General features: G+C 39.0%; 1 protein-coding gene across 6 annotated transcripts in view; it reads left to right on the forward strand.

Annotated features, from left to right (window-relative positions):
• The window catches only part of SHANK3 (SH3 and multiple ankyrin repeat domains 3), a 249,639-nt gene that overhangs the window by 28,804 nt on the left and 196,964 nt on the right, over positions 1 to 23,871 (forward strand). For all 6 annotated transcript variants that reach the window (XM_072147633.1, XM_072147630.1, XM_072147634.1 and 3 more), the window contains exon 2: positions 10,350 to 10,389. Coding sequence is in view for 5 of the 6 variants with exons in the window: in XM_072147630.1 (XP_072003731.1) it covers positions 10,350 to 10,389 (40 nt within the window). In the remaining variant the exon portion in view is untranslated. The remainder of the gene's footprint in view (positions 1 to 10,349; positions 10,390 to 23,871) is intronic.

Raw genomic sequence — 23,871 nt, forward strand, 5'->3', positions numbered from 1 at the left:
AACATATTGGGGCAGATTTATCAAGCGGTCAGAAAGTCAGAATAATTCTAGTTGCCCATGGGAACCAAATACAGCTCAGCTTTCATTTTACCAGTGCTCATGAATATTTTAAAAGGGAGCTGCCATGGGCAACTAGAAATATTCTGACTTTCAGACAACTTTATAAATCAGCCCCATTAGCTATCTAGGTGATAAATATGACAATTTAAAATGTCAGTCTTAAAAAAAAATGTCCATCATAATGAAGTATGATAAACCAGGGACACTTACTCAGAGTCAGGCACCACAACTGTGGTAATCTTCCTATATTTGATATCCAGGAGGTTCCAACTGCACAAGTGCTAAGGTTGTGTTCACACGTTGCGTTTTGTTTGTTTTAACACCTGCATTTTCAAACACATCAGATTAGCTGAGATGAGATTTGCCTTATTACATTGCTGTAAACATTGCATATAAAAAGCGGACATGTTAACATCTTGTTAACAAACACATGCCTTAACATCACATTAACACATGCGTTTGGTAAATGTAATGTTGACAGCAATGTTATTAGGCTAATCTCTTCTCATCTGCTCTGATGCGTTTGAAATTGTATTTGTGTTAGTGGAACGTGTGAATGCAGAGGAAGCAGTGGGGGCAGTAAGAAAGTGTAACAGCATGTAAAGCCAGATCACATAGAGCAGCGATGGCGAACCTTTTAGAGACCGAGTGCCCAAACTAAAACCAAGACCCACTTATTTAACGCATAGTGCCAAGACAGAAATTTAATTTGTGATTTATACTCCGTTCTCTGTCACAACTTTCATTGATACCAGCACCCTGAGGACACCAATAAAGCAGAAAATAGAAGACATTTGGATGATCATTGTAGCTTCATTCCAGGGTCCCATAAACAGGAAGAATTGTCAGGGCTGGAGCATGAGCTACAATGATAATCCAGATCTGTCCACACCGTCCCACTCCTCCAGTAGTCACAGGTAGCACTGTCACTTTAAAATAGCTCTGTGCACAGCAAGTCCTGTGCTGTCTGGGACTGCAGGAAGACACCTGGAATCATCTCTGGTGATGGCCTGAGTGCCCACAGAAAGGGCTCTGAGTGCCACCTCTGGCACCCGTGCCATAGGTTAGCCACCACTGACATAGGGGCTAAAGAAGTCCCTTAGGATCATTAGCATAATTTTAAAAGTGAATTTTAGAAGGAATGAGGCCATGGATAACAAATATACCACTGTGTATAAGATTGCAACAGTCACAGTACCTGGATCTGTGAGTAAGTTTATCATTATTGATTTTGATGGTTAATTTCCATTAACAAATTCCCTCCAATGTGCCCGCGTGCAGCCGGGGTCGACATACTATAAAGTCTGTAGGACTAATAAAGATAGCTGATCCACCACCTCCATAGATATTTGGTGGAGTAGCAATGCATATTCTTGACTGCTGCTTGATGTAATGTCATCCTCAGTCTGCCTGTGCAGTGAGGTGAACCCCAGTTTTAAAAATTGGCGGGTCCCTCAGTTATCCCACATTCATTATCTTTTTTGTAGGGTATAAAACAGAAAAACGGAGAGTCAGCTCCCCTGATCCAATGCTTTAATTATCCCAATGCGGTTAATCCGAGAAAGGACACCTTCACCTCACAAGTAAAATATATAAAAATTCTATATTTTTCCAGCTTCAAGGAATTCCACTCTTATCCATAAAACTGGAATGTATTTATAACATGATTAAAACAATTGATCCTAAAACACACGAATCCTGCGCGTTTCGGAATATATCCTTCATGACTAGGATAGATTTAATCATTACAGGTTAGCTGAAGCAACATTGCTGAATCAGAGTTTGTAATGGAAGCCTCTATCGTCTCTATCGCACTGCAAAAAAAACCAAAAAAGTTTTTGCGGACAGAATCACTACGGCTTTCAGGGCTATTTTTTCCCTGGTTTTTGAACATATTTTACACCAATAAACTACCAGCCTCTTTGGTCAGGTATGAAATATCCTTTACACTATTCCCCATGTTAAAACTTGGCTGTTTACCTATAAAATCATTGGCAAATGTGAAAATGCAGAAAAGAGCTTAAGATGAGCCATGCTGAGAGGTTGAAGGTATCCAGAAACAGCACAACCACAACCAGACTTGGTGCTAGCTGTCAGACTGGATAAGTGGTGGCGAACTAACCCTGCAAAGTCACTGCAGCTATGGTCCCGCCTGCAGTAGATAAAACTGCCCTGACAAGTGCGAACCTGCTCCCAGGAACCGCCATCACTCATGCCACTGTTGCATATAAAACGAGCTCAAACTCATAACCAGCTTGACCTAAGGAAAGATCCTTAAAAGGAGCTGTCAATCACAGGCAGCTGTGATTGGATGTGGTTTTCAAGCACGGAAGCTTAAGGGTGATGTCACACATGGCTTTTTTGGTCCGTTTTAGAGCATGCGTTTTTTAACCGTATAAAAAAAGGCATGCGTTTTTAAAACGCATCCGTATTTGACCGTTTACCATGCGTTCGGTTGCTTAGAACCTATTTATCTATTAAACAGTGAAAAACGGTTTTTAAAACGCATGCGTTTTTGAATGTGTACCATGCGTTTGGCTGCTTTGAACCTGTTTATCTTAAGTGTAGGCAGCTGTGAAACAGATTAAAACCAGCCAAACACATGGTAAACATACAAAAACGTGTTTTTAAACGGACTGAAAACCAATGCTTTAAAATGGTACAAAAACGTGACGTGTGGCATCACCCCAAAATCTGATCCCATTCAGAGCAATAAGCTCCCTTACACTAGGGGCCACTGGACCCTCAATTAAAGATGCTTTATCTGTTCCAGTGCAAATAATATCTTGGGCCTTTAACAGATTTTTGAGGGCTTGTGTCCAAACAGAACATAGGCTGGACACAATGGCATCTGACTGCCGGTTACTGGATTGGTTAGTTAGATCTACAAAAAAAATGGGATCAAAACCATAACTGCAGAAAAATGGGAATAAGGCCGGTACATGGGGGAACATGGTGATTGTACAAAAACTTACCCATAGCTTACTGTTTCCCCCAATCTTCCTGGCAGTCATAATACAAAGATCCTGCTCAACCCACAAACTGCTGTATACCCAACTTCTTACAGAACGCACTCCAAAACCTCACAATTACAAATATTACACCTTGATCAAAAATAATAGATTCAGATACCCCATGCAGTTTAAGAACATTGTCAATGAACAGTGCGTCAAATTCCTTGGTATTAGGCAACTTCTCTAGCGGAAAGAAATGACGGATTTTACATATGATGTCAACAACCACCCAAATTACTGTCATTTCCTCAGGAGGCAAATTCACTACAAAATTCATAAATAAATATTTCCTTGCCTTAGACTAAACAGATAGAGGAGCAGGTGAATCCATAGGACATTCTCTGGGAACCTTAGCCTTACTATAATCATTACATGCTGCAACATATTTCTCCACATCAACCTTAGGAGTAAAAACAGACACAGGTTCAGAATTCTGCAAACCACATAAATCCTCGATTATCACCTGGGTGCTGATGCTTCTCCGGAGCTCTGATACGGCAGAACTGGATGAAATGACTGTAGTTCTCACAGTAGAACCAGAGTGTTCCTCCCATGGAGATCTCTCCATTTCTGAGGTCTCGGAGGTGACATAACTCCCACTTCATTCTGCATAGGCTCATCCACTTCTATTTACATGGGTTCTACAGTACTTTGCAGGGTCTTTTTAGGTGAGACAGTGGAAGAAGGCAGAGAAGAAGAGACAGGTAAAGCAGACTCATGCTCAAGCTTACATTTTCTGTAACGTCTGTCTACTCTGACTGCCAGGAGACAGGATAAGGCCTAACTTGCTGATCGGTGGGGGTCTCAGGTCTCAGTTGCTTGTCGCAACCTGTGGGACTGTGTAAGTGGTAGTGAAATGTCCCTGCGGACAATGGCCTTGCCTACAGCAGATAAAACCACCCTGACAAGGGCAAACCCGCATTCAAAAACCTAACTAATGGACCCTACAGGGTGACAAGCAAGACTTACTTCATCTGGCAGCTGCTGGATGGTGGAGCGGGCAGATGACAGGAGATCAGAAACAGACCAGTGTTGACACTTGTACATAGAAAAGTGTCAAGCCAATAGCAAACAAGTCAGAGACAGGGAAGCAGGGACACACCAGCAGATACACAACGCTGAGGGACAAACAAAAGATACAGACAAACGAAGTCGGACAGAACCGAGTCAAAACCAAGCTGGCGACAAAAGTAAAGAATCAAAAAGCAATAGGATGGTAAATATACGTACATGAAGTTGAATACACTGAATAGCAATGGTAGCAAAAGCACAGGCAAGGAGAAGGAATGCAACAACCGGCACCATCTGGGCAGGGACTAGGCAGAATATAAATGGAGTAATGGACACTGCCCCAGCAATGACTGCTTCAGTTGGCCATCACTTAACCCACAGCTGCAACCAAAACTAGCTCAAACTCACAACCAGCTTTCCCTAAGGAAAGATCCTGAAAATGAGCTGTCAAACACAGGCAGCTCTGGGTGTGGTTTTCAAACACAGAATCCTGACATCTGATCCCATTCAGAGCAATAATGTTATAATAATAATGTTCTGACAATAATACTATACTTTTGGTACCATATTTAATAAAAGAATCTTATCTTTTAAATGACATCAGGCCTGCGGCGCTAAAGTATACAATTTTAACACAATATAATACATGAAAGCTTCATAGAGTGTATCCAGAGTTTTCAAAGGCCTGCTGCCAATGTGGCAAATCTATGGGCACCATGGTTCATATTTGGTTTATTCTTTGAACAAACTATGGCAAGACACTTTTGCCTGTTCAATAATAGATATTTTAGCTTTCCCCTCAAATAAGCATAATAACCGTGTTCGCTGGTCCCATCTACAAATTTAATGAAAGTTAAGTTCGCCACTTCCTTATGGCGATGCAACAAATAATCTCCTGCTTGTGGAGGTCATCAGAACCACTCACTATATTACAGTGGACAGAACCACACCATGCATATAGTAGATTTCCCCCTCCTTGGTTAATATCTGTTCTTAATGGGGCACATTTACTAACAAGAGTGCACTAAATGCAGTTTGCCTGTGTAGTGTGCAGAGATGTTAATGAATCTGCCGCCCCTGCGCTGCTCCGACAGAGTGCACCTTTAACATGGGTCATGCAACAAAATTCTGTGCAAGTTAAATCTGGCACACAGTTCGAATGAACACCAAAACGCCCCCTTATTTGTGTTGCATGGTGGCTAGTGCAGCTGCGCCACAAAAGGGTTGCATGTGACACAAATGTGGCGGAGACACTTATAAAATACCTGTGCAAGCAGTTTGCATGAAAAAGAACATGTTCAGTCCGATAGAAAACTGGCGCACAGATCTTAGTAAATGTGCCCCAATGTTTCTAGAATTATTGACTCTTTGCACTTTGACTATTGCTCCAGCACTTTGCTTGGCCCGATTGTGACCAACTTGTTGTTCTTTTTTGTTTTAAATTAACAATTGTGTACCCATTCCATTCTACCAGCTGTGTACACACCCAATAAAAATTTGTTGAACCATAAAATGTTAGTCTAGACCTAGACTAATGGGGACTTCAGGAGTATCAAACGGAGGGCAAATAAGAAACCACAAGTTCCTAAAGGCCTGAGTTTCCCAGAACAAAATCCAGGACTGCCAGAGCTTTAGGAATTTCTCTGACTTGCAAGTGACATCAACCCTAAGCCTCCCATTATACGTCTCTTGATTTAACACTTCTCTGCTGAGCTGGTTCATTTAATGTCTCCCTTTCTCTTACAGTGGTAATGCCCCTACTTTTCTTTTCACATAATCCACTGTCGCCTCCTAGTCTGGAGTTTGTACCATCTTGTTCTGGAGTCCACCTTCGACATTACAGGCCTCTCTAGCTAAGCCATTTTATTTGCCCCCCTTCTAAGAAAATCAACATGTCTATAAACCCTCATATTTTTTTAGATATTCATATGCTAAGGGTCTTATTTCTAAGATCTACTTAGGCCAGATTCACGTTGCATATAGATCAACTAAGCAGAGACAATAAATACTCCACATACTCACATACTCCAGACATCAATTGAGGTAATCTTATTATATTTGTTATCCATGGCCTCCTTCCTCCCTACTGGCTTATTAGCATAATTTTAAAAGGTGATTTAAGAAGGAAGGAGGCCATGGATAACAAATATAATAAGATCACCACAGCCACAGTGCCGGGATATATGAGTAAGTGCCCCTGGTTTATAATTTTCGATTTTGATGGTAGATTTCCTTTAAAAGGTTGCAGTGGGGTACATGCTCCATATGCTCCATTTATGGGTATCTATCTCTAGACTTAAGTGCCTGTGGATTAGGGTTCATAACCATAATTAATTTTGTAAATTTGCTACTATGCCTGCATCTCACAACAGCTTATTATCTTCTCTTTCTGGTGACTGAACAAACTCTGGCTGCAGCCTGGGAGAAAAGTGCCAATGACTTCTCTCATGTAAAGTGAAGATTGAATTGGTACAGTCAATTAAAAGTTCACCTCATTGTCATGGTTAGTTGTTGCTAATCTAGCCTCCATGGTGAAATTATGCTCATTCTTCCTACAGTGTAGCCTCTCAGCACTCTTTCTAGGAACAACTATTTGGCCTACCTCCCCCTTCTCTTTTTCACTTATTGTCCTTCTTTTTGTTTGCTTTGTATGCTTTACATACTTTTATAGTTTAGCAGTGTGTAATGTTTTAAAATTAATGGTGAAATTGTGAAAAAAACATTATTAATGCAGAGTTAACAGTCACTATAACACACATACTGTACAAAAAACAGGGTATAACTAGATGTGCTACTTCACAAATGGATGTAAGAATAAATGATTTTATTGATTTTATTAATTAAGGAACAGCAACAGGGGGAGCTGATCAACTAATCAACTTCCTTTCTTAACTAATTACTCACTTTCACTAATTACTCATCAAGTACCCAAGCACACACTAAGGCACCCAGCTCATTAGTCTCTCTAGACTTTTTCTAATATCTAAGTTATATTAAGTTATATTCTAATATCTAAGTTTTTCTAATATCTAAGCTATCTTCTTATATACATACTTGGCTATTTCTATTCCCACTGTTCAAAAGGTAGTAATAGAAAAAGTGAGACTGGCTCAGAGCATTCACAGTTGCCGTTTCCTTTAAGACACTTGATGCCATCCTTGTGGATGGTTATGTCACAACTGTCTCATTGTTGTATGCATTCTCCTTCCATTTTACTGCTATTCCTTCAATATACACAATAGTTCTACAATGAGTAAACCCCAGCTCAGCCATTAATTACTAGCTCCTCAGCTTCTGCTGATATAAAGAATTTTTATTAAAAATTATTTATCCCAAACTATGCTGTAACCTGGAACACCGTTAGCATAACGAATGTGTGGATAAGCATTGTTGACCCTTTCCTGTCAGAAGAGTGGGAGAGAAATCTCGATTTGTTATCTGTCTCGTGAGCTTCTTAGGGGTGAATAACTAAAAGATTGACCTATCTGTTACTGGTGTAGAACTTCAATTGCTGCTTTCTGTCAGGACAGTATATTTGGACTCTTCAAATATCAGTGAACCTCTCTTTATTCTATAGACTTTGTTACTTTGCAGATATTGTAATATAATTTACAGTGAAATTGATCATTAATCTGATCGATAGCGGGTAAAAGATGCTTCTTCTTATTACGGCTTCTGTCTATTTGAACCATATCCATGAATTAGTAAGGACAGTAATAATTGATTACTATGTACTAGTAGTAGAATCATCAGAGATGAGGTGAGGCACAAACCAGTAAACTAGTAATGCCCAGTTATTGAAATCAGAACCTGAAAAAAGGACATTGTATGTATCAGTAATAGAAGATAAGTGGGGAATATTTCAGGAATGTCTGATCGTAATGTAAAACAGCTGTAAAGGTAAAGCAAGGATACAGTAGCAATACAAAGTGGAAATTAGGCTTTGTATGATGTTCAACGTTAAAAATAGAATCTTTGAAAGACTTAAGTACCGTACCCTCCTTTACTGTCAGATTTTTTTTTCTCACAAGAACATTGCATCATTGGATCAAGCCCAGCATAAAGACTGAATATGAGAAATTATGTATCAAGTCATAAAGTTTTGCTGGATTGCTACACTATCAAATAAAAATCGAAAATGTTTGGATTAGTTTTCTCTTTTACACCAGGGGGGGGCAGGTAACACTTTATAACATTTTATAAGGTGGCTTCTACAACTCCACACTAAACAAGACACAGGATAAATAATGGATTACTGGCAAAGTCGAAGAAAATAAAGCAGTATTTCTATTTCAGAAAGTTCATGTTAGGGAACAGAGGAAAAGTTATAGAATTTTTCAATATACTTTCTGTATCAATTCCTCATGGTTTTCTAGATCTCTGCTTGCTGTAATTCTACAGAAAGATTCTATGTTTACTACCAGTGGATAGAACTGTAACCATGGTCACACAGGTGCAGGGGTAATTAGTATCACAGACAGTAATCAGAGCTGTGTGATACAACAAGCCGTGCACCTGTGTGACCATGGTCAGATTTCTGTCCACAGGTAGTAAACAAAGCTTTCTATAGCAGGACAGCAAGCAGAGATCTAGAAAACGGCAGGGAATTGATACAGAAAGTCTATAGGAAAATTGTATAACTTTTTATGATACAAACAATAACATTAATTTTCTGAAATCAGAAAACCTTTTTAATACATTTGCAACACACATTATTAAGTAGAGGTGGCTAAGATTAAGTGGCTGCTTGCATATATAGCTAGATCTGTCTCTAGAACTATAGGCTATCTGTTTACAGCTCACTTCATTTAAGAATTCATGGCTTTACATTAGGATCTGAAACAACACCATGCCGCGTACTGGGAAGCGGGAAAAAAAATTCCAAATGCAGTGAAATTGGTGAAAAACCGCATGTGCGCCGTTTTCTTGTGGGCTTGGATTTTACGGCTTTCACTGTGCGCCCCAAATGACATGTCTACTTTATTCTTTGGGTCGGTGAGATCATGGGGATGCCAAATTTGTATAGGTTTTATAATGTTTTCATACATTTAGAAAAATTAAAACCGCTGTACAAATTTTTTTTTTAGATTTTGTCATCTTCTGGCACTAATAACTTTTTCATACTTTGGTGTAGGAGCTGTAAGTGGTGTTATTTTTTGTGACTTTTGACGTTTTTAGGGCTGTACGACCTTCTGATCACTTTTTATTGAATTTTTCATATTTTTCAAAATGGCAAAAAATGCCATTTTTACATTCGGGAGCTATTTTCTGTTACAGGGTTAAATGCAGTGAAAAAACGTATATTTTGATAGATCGTCCATTTTCGGACACTGCGATACTTAATATTTATATCAGTTCTAGGGAAAGGGGCGTGATTTTAATTTTTAGGTTTTTAAATTTTATTTATTTTTTACCTTTTTTATTTTTACTTTTACTATTTTTCAGACCCTCTAGGGTACTTTAACCCTTGGTGGTCTGATTGATCCTTCCATATACTGCCGTACTACTGCTTCGGAAGACCCGAGGCTGTCATGCCAACGGATCGTCGCACCCCGATGACGCCCGATGTGGCATGCTTCCATGTGCTAGGACCATACCCTGATAAACCAGGGTCCAAGCACTGTGACTGTGGAAATCTTCTTATATTTGTTATCCATGGCCTCCTTACTTTTAAAATGTTGCCAGAGCCTCTCCATGCAGCAGATTCACAGGCTGTTGCAGTGTGCAAAGAGGAATTCCCCCACCCACTGTGTGATTAAACTTCCTTTGCTGCATTAACATTACATATGACAGAGGGAAGGGTGAAGTCCTGAGTGAGCATGGGGAGGGTGAGACAGTGTAACAGCTTGTGAAGCCGCATAACAGATGGGCTCTAGTAACACCCCCAGGCCCAAGGAAACCTACCATTAGGAATCTACCATCAGAAGTAGATCTTATGGCAGATTCCTCCTGCCTGACTCTGCCCTAATCTGTAATTTAATAACCCTGGGATCTAACCTAATTTGTTAAAAACTTTATTTTAGTAATTTGTAAATTGGCTAATGCTACTCCACGCCCCAGAAGCCTCTGCAATGTATTTACATGTTAATAAAAATAAAGGTTTTAACAAGTAAGGTCCCAGTATTATTAAATTATAGATTAGGGCAGAGGCAGGCAGGAGGAATCTACCATCACATCTACTGCTGATGACTTTACTTGATCAGAATATGCCTTCATAGACATTTGCATGTCCTTTAGTAAAATGTATTTTATTTTCCATTTCAGGCACCAAAGTCCAGAAATATTTGAGCAGAACCTTAAAGAGGTAAAGTACTTCAGCACTTTGGTAAAGTTGATTTTTTTCATATAGAAACACCTTTAAAATGTTTTCCAGTTTCAATTACAATCTGAGAAACGAAATTCACTATACTACAAAGATATCAAATGGTTTGGTACAGGTGCTCTATACTCTATACTATATTTAAAATACCTGTGAAACACATTAGTATTATTCAGTTCAATAGGTACTGGTTACCAGTAAGGAGGAAGTTGAGGTGAGACCATCCGTGCTCCTGTTTTTAGGTTTCTAAACTGGAATTAGGGCCAGGGTATACTAGCACAGTCAGTGACTGCACAGCATGTTACCACAGGCCATTATAACTACCTCTTGTTATATAACTGTTGGCTTCCAGTAGGAGCAGCTATGTGTTGTTCGTGAGCATGCTGTAAAAACATGCCTTTGGCTGTGTATTTTCCCAAAGCATTCTAGCGGCTGTATAAAAAGAATAAATGTTGCTTACTATAATACCCTGTGATTATGGGCCATGCAATATCCAACAATTTCTAGAGTAGTAAAGGATAGAGATAGTATTCAAGGACTGCTAAAGGCAGTAAGTGACCACATGTATTATATGACACAGGTCTTTGCAGTTCATGGAATTATTTAAAAATACCTTTCTATGGGCCTCAAAGAGCCAATTTATTGGCTCTTTTAGGCCCCTTCCACACTAGCGAGTGTGATGCGATGAACTCGCATCACACTCGCAACGCAAGCTGCCGGGAACGCACGGCCCGAACGCTGCACCGCGGGAGTGAACTCAGCATGTCAGTTCACTCCCGCGGTGCAGCGTTCGGGCCGTGCGTTCCCGGCAGCTTGCGTTGCGAGTGTGATGCGAGTTCATCGCATCACACTCGCTAGTGTGGAAGGGGCCTAAGGCTGCTAGGATAAGCTGCAAATGCAACCTCTGCATCATCTCGTTACACTTCTGTCTTATACTTATCTTTAATGGCTGTTATATATATTGAAGTCCAATATTATGTTAAGTCTTAAAGGGAGTGTGAGAGTAACTACCAGCAGTTTTTATCTTACAAAGTTGAAGACTTTGTTAAGTAGCAGTCATGGCGATTTGTTTAACCATACCTTTCTGTTTGTTGATAGTAGCAGTGGGACTGTGAAAATGCATTTATATTCCATAATTGTACCTGAACTTAGATTGCTATGTTGCACTCCTGTGTGTGTTTCTAGTAGTAGCTGGACTGTGCTGTGAGGCAAGGTTTCTTGACACAGTCCAGCTGCTACTAGCAACACACACAGAGGAATGGTTCTCCTGGGCCAATACCTAACAGCAAATGTAGTTTTGTTAGTTCAAGATTTATGTTAGACTCCCTTTTAGACTTATGCTGGAAATAGAAAAATAAGGATTGTATATATATTTGTGTATTAGAATTGACATGCTAACATATCAATTGTATTTACCTCTTCCCGATTCATTGCTGCTCACACTGCCTGGATCTCCTCTGATCTCCACTTCTTGGTGTCTCCTGACATACTACAATTGCCTACAAATTGTTAAACCAATCACTGGTGGCAGCAATGACCTGCTCAAGCCAGAACGGCCATCATCAAAATCATTAGCTGAACGGTCATCATCAAAACAAAATCTCCTTTGTAGACAGGTCCTGTCAACATCTGAACTAAAACGATAGGAAGACCTGGAGAGTAAAGTGCCATTTTTTATTATGGGGCTTTGCTTGATACTTGTTAGATAAAAAAAAATTCCCTCTTGCACTTCTTCAGAATTGAACAATGAGCATTGTCCTTTAAAAAACAACCTGTTAATACTCAATCTGCTTAAGGGAAACTAGACACAATGGGGGTCATTTACTAAGGGCCCGATTCGCGTTTTCCCGACGTGTTACCCGAATATTTCCGATTTGCGCCGATTGTACCTGAATTGCCCCGGGTTTTTGGCGCACGCGATCGGATTGTGGCGCATCGGGGCCGGCATGCGCGCGACAGAAATCGGGGGGGCGTGGCCGAACGAAAACCCGACGTATTCGGAAAAACCGCCGCATTTAAAAACCGAAACTGTGTCGCTTGGGGAGCGCTCACCTTCACCTTCTATGGGATGGTGCATTCCGGGGCGTTAAGATTATTTTCGGCGCTGCAGCGCCACCTGGTGGACGGCGGAGGAACTACCATCTTAAATCCCAGCCGGACCCGAATCCTGTGCAGAGAACGCGCCGCTGGATCGCGAATGGGCCGGGTAAGTAAATGTGCCCCAATGGGTAACCCCTATATAGCCCCTACATACCTACTATAAATGAACAGCTCTTGAATAGCATTCAGTGGCATTTAATAACATAAGACTCTAAGCTGGTATAGTATAGTTTAATGATAGGGGGAAGGTAGGAAAAATTCATTTTAGCTGCAACTGCCCTCTAAACACAACCAGGATTGTTTCTTGGAAACATTATAATAAATATATAACCGGGATTGCTTTCCACTTATCACAAAGCACTTATTAACCTTCACCCTCCAGTGCAACTATTATTAAAACTATTTGTCAGTATCCGCCATTCTGTTCTCCTATATGGCAGTGAAGTTGAGAACCCAGAATTGTCAATAAGAGAACAAACACCCCGGAGACAGTATAAATGTACGTACTTGTAAAGGCATAAATTCATTTTCTGGGTTACAGCAAAGAAGTTATTGGAACCATTAGGGAAATCAAACTGTACACTGGAGGAAGTGAGATTAAAAATGCATATATAGATGAATCGTACTATCTACTAATACTCACAAAAAAGTGCCACAGAAATAACAACTGTCCCAATGAAAGGTTCGAGAATATCTTGATCTTTAGATAAATGATATTCATTTTAGTTTATTAATTACATTTGGGTTTTCAGAAAAACATGTTATTTTTGATGTAGGTATAGCAGCCCGTGAAGTAGATTCATTCATTTGCTGCATATTTTACAGCATTCTGTGAACATACCGTAATCCAGTATTAATCTGGCATTCACATTGCAATTTATAATATGAACTACACATTTCATAGTTGTATTCTTCCTGTGGTGAAGAATACCTACCTCTAATATCATCCTCAATACCAAGCTGGTCCTTTTTGAGGCTCCCGTGTGCAATTTATAAAGTAGATTATACTAAGCTATATACTGCTCAGTGAACAGCAGTGGGTATGACATCACCATGGAGAACTCTTCTGCACAAAAGCCCATCTCAGCACTTAAGCTCCCAGTAACTGTTGCTAGTTGCAGTCATTTCTCCAGCAACATGATTTATAGTAATTAATACATGAAGAAGGAAGAAGAAACATCATTCCCAAGTAGATGTGCTGTGTCTTCAAGGCGATAGCACTTTAAAAAGTGAATATCCTAATAAATGCTGCATCAGAAAAGCATACCCATGTAGTAATATTAAACTGGATGGAATAAGGTCACCAACTAAATGGAGATCCTAGCTCTCCCTGTCACCCCCCCCCCCCCCCAATAATTTTGAATATGTCATTCAAACTCATCAGAATGGGGCTTTTGGCCTGCAGGAGGCAGGTTTTACACCATAGCATATAATGGTGAAGGCCACAATATGAAAAATAAAATTGGAAACATTCAGAACTTCTGTACTGTACAGCACTACAAAAAACTGCAATTGTATGGTTGCAGAACGCATGTCTTTAGCCCTTTTATTTAGTAAGTAAAGGCAGAGTAGAGAATCCCTGTGATTTATATATAACGACAGCCATATTACTTGAAGATATTGTGAATCATTTGCTTTTATAGGCACCGTTAGATAAAATAAATTAAAGTGGTTGTCCATGATTTTTAAAAAGCTATATTTATGCCTTGGAGGACTATTAAAACAATTAACATCTTATACCTACCTTCTTTCAGAGCTTCTGTTCCCCCGCAGTGCTGTACTTCATTGCTGTTTACACTGCTGGTCGGGACAGCACTTCTGGCCTCTGTAAACGGCCAGAGGCCCGGCAATGACTGACAGCACTGCAGGTGAATAGGATCGGCGGACAAGGTAAATATAAAATGTTTTTTGTTTTAATAGACCCCAAAAGTATTTATATAGCATTTTTTAAACACAGACAACCCCTTTAATGGATAATGAATAGCACATGAATACATTTTCCTTGTGTATAATCTATAAGCCATTTTATAGTGTCAGGTCACTATATTGTTTGAAAAATAAGAAAAACCTTTGATGTCTCCTTCTCTAAGTCAATAACTATGTTCCCTATAATCTGGCATCACCTTTTCAAGAGATTCTGTACTGTACCATTACTCTTTTATTTATCAATGAAATTCTGGATATATTGACAATTGGGTGTTGTCAACCAGGGGTGTTTCTCTGCACATGGATAATCGAATCAGTGTCACCATTGTCTGATTGTGTAGGGCCACACCCCTTTGACAAGGAGAATAGTAATATCCACAATTCTAGCAGGATGTTGCATTACAGAACTCTTTGGAATGGTTAATGCCTGGAAAAAACAGATAATTTTAGGACAGATCTTCCTGATGAAAGCTATGGGAAACAACCTGGATTGAAGAGATATAGGGAAATTACCCTTTTGTGGATTGGGGTCAATGCAACAATCATCTGTATTGCTCTACTATTGTAATATTAAAGCTTCTGGTAGCTATAAAGATGAGCTGCATCATGTACAGTGATTTGGACACTAACATTGCTACAGAAACTCTTCACATTACAAAGAGTACTACAGCCACTTGTGCAGTTAAACCATAATCCATTAAGAGATTATTGGGAATCCCTGAAGTCACAATTTAGAAGTAGTCCCCTAAAGATTCACAATGTGATTTAACAAGAAAATCCCATCAGCTTGTACGGGTCATCACAATCACTACCATGGATAGGGACATCTGTCTTTACCGCTACTTGCAGTATGCTTAAATTCCTTGGTGGCATTCTGCATAACTACACATTCATCGTAGAGGACATGGGAACTAGATATGTCAAATCATGTATTATTTACTGCATTTAGCTGCCTTTTAAGGTTTGGTACACAGCTGAGTTGCTTTCATGAAATGAAATTAACTCTTTAATACGTGGCCCTGCAATGCTGATTTTTTTCTTTGGAACAGCCCAGTGTGTCTAATAATGTAAAAAGGACAAAAAAGAACTAGTGATATACATGTTTGAAGGGCCTTGCACTAACATAAGGACAGAAAATGATATCACCTGGTGAACTTTCTAGTGATCACTTGGTAATCTGATCGCGCTGCATTATACAGAAAGACTGTATAAAATGACAATAAGTGTCTGTGATCACATGAGTACCTAATAGAATTCAAGTTTATTACATGCTCCTCAGCAAAGGACAGGACCATAGGATGTTTTAATGTTTCAAAGCTTGTATAGTTAATTCATGATCATGTGAGTTAGCATAATAGAAGGAGGGAGAGAGAGAGAGACAAAGAAAGACCTTTAATAATTCAAAAAATGCTCATGTTACAGGTATGCATGATGCTTCTTCTTGCCAGTCTCTCAGATGAACCTACTGTATTGCCTCTTATGTGCTTTTAATGAGTGTGCCACACAGCTCTACAAAACGCACAACCTAACGTAGCTGACTAACTTTGGGGTCCTTAATACTGTTCTTTAAAGGGGTTGTCTGAGACCTATAAAAACAGATAGGTGGCCCGGGGGGCCCGGCTGTCTAAAAAATAAACTTGTCCTTACCTGCACAGTCTCTCCCTGTGTCCCGCACCACCATCTCTTTGGGCCGTGCCCCATTTTTTTTAAAGTTGCACAGAAGCTACATTGAGACCAGCTTACAGACAGCCAAAGTGGCCGCCTACGCCCAACCAACACCATTCCTAGATCTGTATCAGGCAATGAGATATGGGGACAAATGGGTGGAGGTAAGTACATGTTTATTATTTTAGGCAGCCCCCCCAGCCACATATCTGTTTCTCATAGGACAACCCCTTTAAAGCATTTCTTCTAGATTTTCCCAGAGATGTGCATAAAGATTTAAAACAGTGGATTCCAAGCCAGCCCACTATACAGGCAGTAACTCATTACAATATAGTTGTTTTTTGTTCCAGTCCATGGCCCAAAGCTTCTAGGAGGCCCATAGCCACACAAACTACTCTCCAAGTTTAATACTGCCCTTTATCCCCTGTGGCTCTCATCAAAAATAAGTATCTTTACATAACTTTTAAACTGCAGAGCTAAGAATCAACAGAAGGGCCCCACTACTTTGCCAAAAAGTTAGTTCTAAGAGGTCTTATCATAAAAATAATATGTAAAAACACACACACAATTTTTATACAACCCAGGGTCCATGGCAGTCTTAATCTGCCCCTGTATACAGGCCACCCTCAATCTCAATGCACGGTGATTCAATCTTTAATGGTAACATAGGCTTCCGCCTCTTGATGAATTCGGGCAGGCTGCTGCGCTGCGTAAATAAACGCAGCTGGCGGCTTTTCACATGTGAAAAGTCGCCGGCGCAGGGACAGAGCTGACGTGGCGCAGAAGTCCTGATAAATATGCCCAATTTTCTTGAATTAGGCTAAGCTGTAACTAGGCCATATGACTAATCGATGTGACAAGTAAAGCCTGTGAATGCTCATTTGTAGGATTGTTAGGTGTCAGGCTCCTGCTTATCTGATAATAATCATCCATTCCAGGGATGATTATGAATGTAATGTACATTCAAATAAATGTTAGAATATCCCTGTAAGCTGAATGTTCACCCTATAATTTTCTTTCTTCAGAAAACTCAAAAGGTGCACTGCCCATTTAATGTGATCAAAAACTTCCATCAGCATTTTAGTATTTATTTATTATCAACAGGATGGTACTCATTATTGGCCATCAGAGACTTTATCTACTGAAACCATTTTCAATAAACATACATCTAGTCCAATTGTACTATACTGAATAAATTGAGCTGGATTGTTGTTTCTCTGGCTTTGTCAGGCAGCCTTTTCACTAAATGCATCCTATCACTGAATTTCAATCTATTAATACTGCCCTCATGCTGTTCTTATTGTATGCAGCTTCTGTTAGCGCCCCCTCAATAGTACATATAGGGTGATATGTAATGAACGCTGACACTTAGGCTGACATTTGGAGACAGAAATCTACTATTACCTTGGTATAGTTATGGAGGTTAACTACTTTATTACCAGTGGGCACATACAATAATTTGTATATATTAGCTTAATGAAGAACCTTAATGTTAAATATTTTTATAGCAATTCTTCAAGAATGTTTTACATATACATTTTTAGGTTTCTTTCATATTTATACAAAAATGGCAGTAAAAATACACTATCAATATCATCAGTAACTTAAAAATTAGGGAAAATTTATGTGGTGCTTTGCTCCAGTGTGCAAACATCAAAAATCGCAAAATAAGGATAAGTCATTTAATATGCTTACCCCTCACAGGGGGTCATTTACCCCTGTAACTGGGACTCTTATAAATGCCCCAGCTACAAGAGAAAACTTTTGATTAAGGGGTTAGGTCACCAGTTACTCACATATATCCAAATGTTGTTCTATAATGAGAAATATTGAGCCTCTAACAATCAAAGCGTCGATCACTGTTCTGGTACGAAAAATATACATGCTGACAAATTAGACCCTACATTAACCCCTTCCCGCACATGGACGTAGTAGTGCGTCCTATCCGGAAGATACTTCCTGCACTGAGATGTGCTATTACGTCCAGCTCGCGAACAGAGCCTGCACCAGAATGGCGTAGTCAGCTAAATATCACAGCTAACACTGTGAACAACTCTTCTTGCAAAAAATAAGCCTTAACCAGATTTGTCATCTGAAAATTGAAAAAGTTATGACTATAAAATTAACAAGATTTTCTATTAATTAGTTTTTATTCAGTAAAGTTGGGGGGAAAAATAAAAGTTCATATAAATTAAGTAAGGTGAATGGGCAAAAAAATAAAATAAATCTTACCAAAAATTGATGATTTTCTTTTTCTACACCAACAAAGACTTAATATAATCTCATCAATTAGCTATAGAGGCCCCAAAATTATGTACCAGAAAAGTGAATCTCATGTGGCAAATACATAGGCCCCTATAAATCCACATTAAAAAAAAGAAATTATAGCCTGTACAATGCAAATCTGCTCTGGATTGCGCCCCTTCCATTCTATGCCCGGCAGTGCGACCATACAGCAGGTTACCACCACATATGGGATATCGGCAAACTCTGCCTTCTGTTATTTAATCCATTGCAAATGATAAATTTCCACCCAAAATTAATGTATTGTCCAAAAATATTACTATTTTGTCCATTTTGTTTTAACACCCACAAAGCACCTTAACTTCTTAAAAGTGCTTTTTGATACGTTGAGGTGTGTAGTTTGGGGGTAATTTAAGAGTCTTGCCAAATTCAAAGCCTCATAACATTCTAGTAAAATATGTGGATTCTTAATCAACCATGCCAACATAAAGCATGCATTTGGGAAATGTAAGTTATGAATTAAATTGAATGCTATGACTATCTGCTTCAAAAGTCGAGAATTTAGAACGGATGGAGAATGGAGAATCTTCAAAAAATTTTGCCAAATTTCATTTTTTTTCGTTACTAAACACTAAATATTCTGAATTATAATCTGAAGTACAACGTATCACGAGAAAACAGTCTCAAAATCCCTTGGATATGTTAAAGCATTTCAAAACTATAACCACTTATAGTGACATAGGGCTATGTCATTTAGGCCAAAATAGGCTGAGTCCTCAAGGTGTTAAAATACATCTAGTTCCTGCAGAATTCATGAAAAAAACATACGAAATTAGGAATTAATAATAATTACTGGAAATATCCTTGGCAAAAACTGAATATATATGGTCCACATTTAAGTGATATTCCATAAATATGAATGTCTGATACAAAAACCCATTATGATATAAATAAATGAATATAACAAAACTCAATGCCATTGGTAACAAAAAAACTCAATGTCATTAGATAGTTTGATTCTATGATTTACAAAATTTTATGGCCTCTCTAAAGTATGTAGAGTTATCACTAAGATGAGATTACATCACTGAGATGACGACTCACCACAAGACTGGCCATACTGGATGCACTGCAACCAACCGACTACAGCCAAAAAGTGGTTATCACATGACCTGCCCATGTCCATGTGGACATGTGACCAGCGGCCATCTTTTGTCCTTTGTCTGCTCCCTGTGGAGGAAATCAACAGACTGATTAAAGGGCCTGTAGCATTTTAACCCCTTAACGCCAAAGCCACTTTTTACCTTCCTGACATTATTAAGGTGCCTGCTCAGGTTTCAAGTCACTTTTAGAGGCCTAAATAAAAGTGAAACTCCATAAATTACCCCATTATAGAAACTACACCCCTCAACGTACATAAAACAACTTTTATGAAGTTTGTTAATCCTTTAATTGTTTTATAGGGATGCAAATTTTAAATAAAAATTTTTTGGGCTAAATGAATGTGTTTTTCCTAAAATGTACAAATTCTCAGTGGATAAAATATCGAAACAGTCCACAAAGTTTGATACCCAATCTCTCCCGAGTATAACAATACCCCATATGTGGTGGTAACCTGCTGTATGGGCACACGCCAGGGCATTGAAGGGAAGCTGCGCCATTCACAGCAGATTATGCATTGTCAATTTATACCTTCAAAGGCTATACAATCTTTATTTTTTTGGTAATTTGGACATTTGGGCTTATTTTTTTTATTTTATGAGATACTTCATTTTGGTGGGTCTGTAGCTTTTTGATTATTTTTTTTAAAATCCTGAATGTATGGAGGAAAAGAAAATAGTCAATTTTGGTTTCCTTTCTTTTTGTATTTATTTATATTATCTTTATTCTATAGATCACTACGATTACGGTGATACCTCATTTATATAGTTTTATATATTTTTACAATTTTACTGGGAAAAAACTAATATAAAGAAAATCTCATTTGTTTTTGATTCACCATCTTTTCGGAGATGTAACTTTAATATTTATTGGTTGACAGAGCTGGTTTAGGGCTTATTTTTTACGTATTGAGTTGTCTTTTTCAGTGGTACCATTTTGGTGCACATATCCTTTTTTGATCACTTTTCGGAACATTTTTGTGAAGGGATTTTCTGAAAAGTTTACATTTTTGGTGAGTTTTTCAGGTTTTCTTCTTATGGGGTTCAATGAGCGGGTCCAAATATACCAAATATGTGGGTTTTTTTCTGATTTTCAGTTTTTTTTTACTTTATTAGATGTGCATAGGGACTGTTTGTGTTTAGGGGACTTTAACTTTATTTAATTAATTCTTTTTATTAAAAAGTGCTATTATTAAGTATTTTTAACTTTTTTTCTTTACTTTTACAGTTTGGCTTGAACAAGCGATCCTCTGATCGCTTGTTCAAGCTCTTCTTCACCTAACACAGTGTAATACAGAGGATGGTCAAGGGATTTAATGGAACACAATTCTACATTACAATATAAACATTGATGTTATTTTCCTGTAAAAAGGGAATCTAGCTCCTTTTTGAAGCTGTCTGCTGTGTCCAGCTCCTGAGGCAGGCTATTCCCCAGATTTACAGTTCTTATAGTAAAGAAGCCTTGTCTGGTCATTAAACCTTGTTTTCTCCAGATGGAGCCAGTGCCCCCTTGTTTTTTGATGTGTTTCATTGGAAGACCCTCCCTGTTCACTGAAGTGCAATGTGTGAACACGGCCTTCGGGATATAATCACTTTTGCCAGAGGATTAGACATTATTGGCTAGTCTTAAGTAATGTATGTGCCATGTCCCTTTTAATGACCCAGAAAGTAATTTATTTGATTTTTATGCCTTTTATGTCATTTTGGATTCTGCATGGTCAATATTCTTAATAAAATTAGTTTTATTTCATCTACTGAATATTGGAATTGAATCAGTTTTTTTCTGATGTTGACTCTCCTTTTTGGATCTGGATATTAGCTTTTTTTCCCCGCCCTTTAACTGAAATGTCTCTTATAATGGCTTCTTTGGATTATGGCAAAACTACACTTTAAAGCCAGCCTTGTCATAATTCAGAGATTTCAAATCCTTGTCAATGAATCTACGATCAGTGTCCTTAGATACCATTGGGGTGTTCAGCGCCAAGCCGGGTGTCGATCAATTCTTGATCCTGGTTGTAGATTTCCTTTAACAGTGGAGATGGGAGGCTTGCTCCTTAAAAAACATCTCCTTATATAATATAGAACATATAGCCCCCTATCATAGTTACACATACTATTACTCTCCAGACAAAGGTTTTTTCGGGTCGTCTATAGTCACCCCCCTCTATACTTTATCAAGCTGTTTCCAGTATCGTTTATACTATATATATTTCACATATACCCCCTATCATAGTTACATCTACTGCTATTTTCCAGACAAAGGTTTTTTGGGTCTTCTATAGTCACCCCCTCTATACTTTATCAAGCTGTTTCCAGTATCGTTTATACTATATATGGTTCAAATATAACCCCCTATCATAGTCTTTAGTCTTCTATGGCCATCACCTCTGGGCACTGTGATAATGGCACTGTGGTTATGCTAATGAGGTTGCATACATTCTACAAGTTACCATGCATAAACTGGCCAAACGTATGGTATGTGTGACGTTGCGTTCTTGGGGCGTTTTTAAATTCACAGGAAATGCATGCCTTTTTGCATGTCTACCATGCATTTAGCTGGTTTGAATCCTTTTTAATTGAATTATGGAAGCGTAACCAGCTATGAAAATGTTAAAATTGCTATAAGGAAATAAGGAAAACAGGTTCAAACCAGCCAAATGCATGGTAAACATGCAAAAACGCATGCGTTTGAAAATATTTTTTACAAAGTGCCAAATTAAAGACACTCACAACTTTATATGCGTTATCGCCCTGAGGACACCAATACAGTAGAAAGAAGGCATAATTTAGATTATTATTGTAGTTTCCCAGTAGGGTCCCCTTAACAGGATGAATCACAGATCCGGAGAAGGAGCTCCTCCTGCACTTCATATCACTTTAAAAATAGAACTGGACGTGGCACATCCTGGGCTGCCTGTGATTGCAGGAGGAGTTCTTGAGTCCTGAATGGTGACCTTTGTGCTAATGACTAATTTATCTACAAGATGGCAAGTACCATCATTCGGTCCATATGTAATGGAACCCACACCATGAATACAACATATATCAGAAAAACCAGGGTGGTGTGTAACACGGTTCATATATAGAACTACATTTCGTAGTAAACAATCAATTTTTATTAGACAAAAAACACCATAAAAACACTTAAAAACACGTATACATAAACGTATGTATATGCAATCAGGGTTTGGTTACAATACAACCAAATGCATAGCCCCTCCACATTCTCCCCATTCAAAATATGATAGCAAGCAGATTACTCAGATATAAATAACTCCACATTTAAATACCAGTGAAAACACATAATATAAATCCAATTCTATACAGGAGCTCAAATAGCCCAAAATGACAAACACTGGCACAAAAAAGACATGGTGATTACATACTAACTTGGCAATGGGAGTAGTGTGGAACTCAAGTGCCCCACGCGTATCGCCATAACCGTGGCTTCCTCAGGGAGGAAGTGCTGATGACAGCATGGGTGCCCACAGAGATGGCTCCGAGTGCCACCTCTGGCACCTGTGCCATAGGTTCGCCACCACTGCCCTATACAGTGGAAGGCATGGCTGGATAAAGTGTGGGGAAGACCCCTGGCTGCAAAAAGTGGTGGGGGCCCTGGTATAGTTGTCACTATTATACAGTTCATATATCACCCTGTAGATCACATACACCTGCTGCTGCCATGCCCCAGCCCTGGTATAGTTGTCACTATTATACAGGTCACATATCACCCTGTATATCACATACACCTGCTGCTTCTATGCCCCAGCCCTGGTATAGTTGTCACTATTATACAGGTCACATATCACCCAGGTATATCATATACACCTGCTACAGTCATGCCCCAGCCCTGGTATAGTTGTCACTATTATACAGGTCACATATCACCCTGTATATCATATACACCTGCTGCTTCTATGCCCCAGCCCTGGTATAGTTGTCACTATTATACAGGTCACATATCACCCAGGTATATCATATACACCTGCTACAGTCATGCCCCAGCCCTGGTATAGTTGTCACTATTATACAGGTCACATATCACCACTATATATCACATACACCTGCTGCTGCCATGCCCCAGCCCTGGTATAGTTGTCACTATTATACAGGTCACATATCACCCTGTATATCGCATACACCTGCTGCTGCCATGCTCCAGCCCTGGTATAGTTGTCATTATTATACAGGTCACATATCACCCTGTATATCACATACACCTGCTGCTGCCATGCCCCAGCCCTGGTATAGTTGTGACTATTATACAGGTCATATATCACCCTGTATATCACATAAACCTGCTGCTGCCATGCCCCAGCCCTGGTATAGTTGTCACTATTATACAGGTCACATATCACCCAGGTATATCACA

This window comes from Engystomops pustulosus, chromosome 4 (genome assembly GCF_040894005.1).
Source record: "Engystomops pustulosus chromosome 4, aEngPut4.maternal, whole genome shotgun sequence".
NCBI lineage: Eukaryota > Metazoa > Chordata > Amphibia > Anura > Leptodactylidae > Engystomops > Engystomops pustulosus.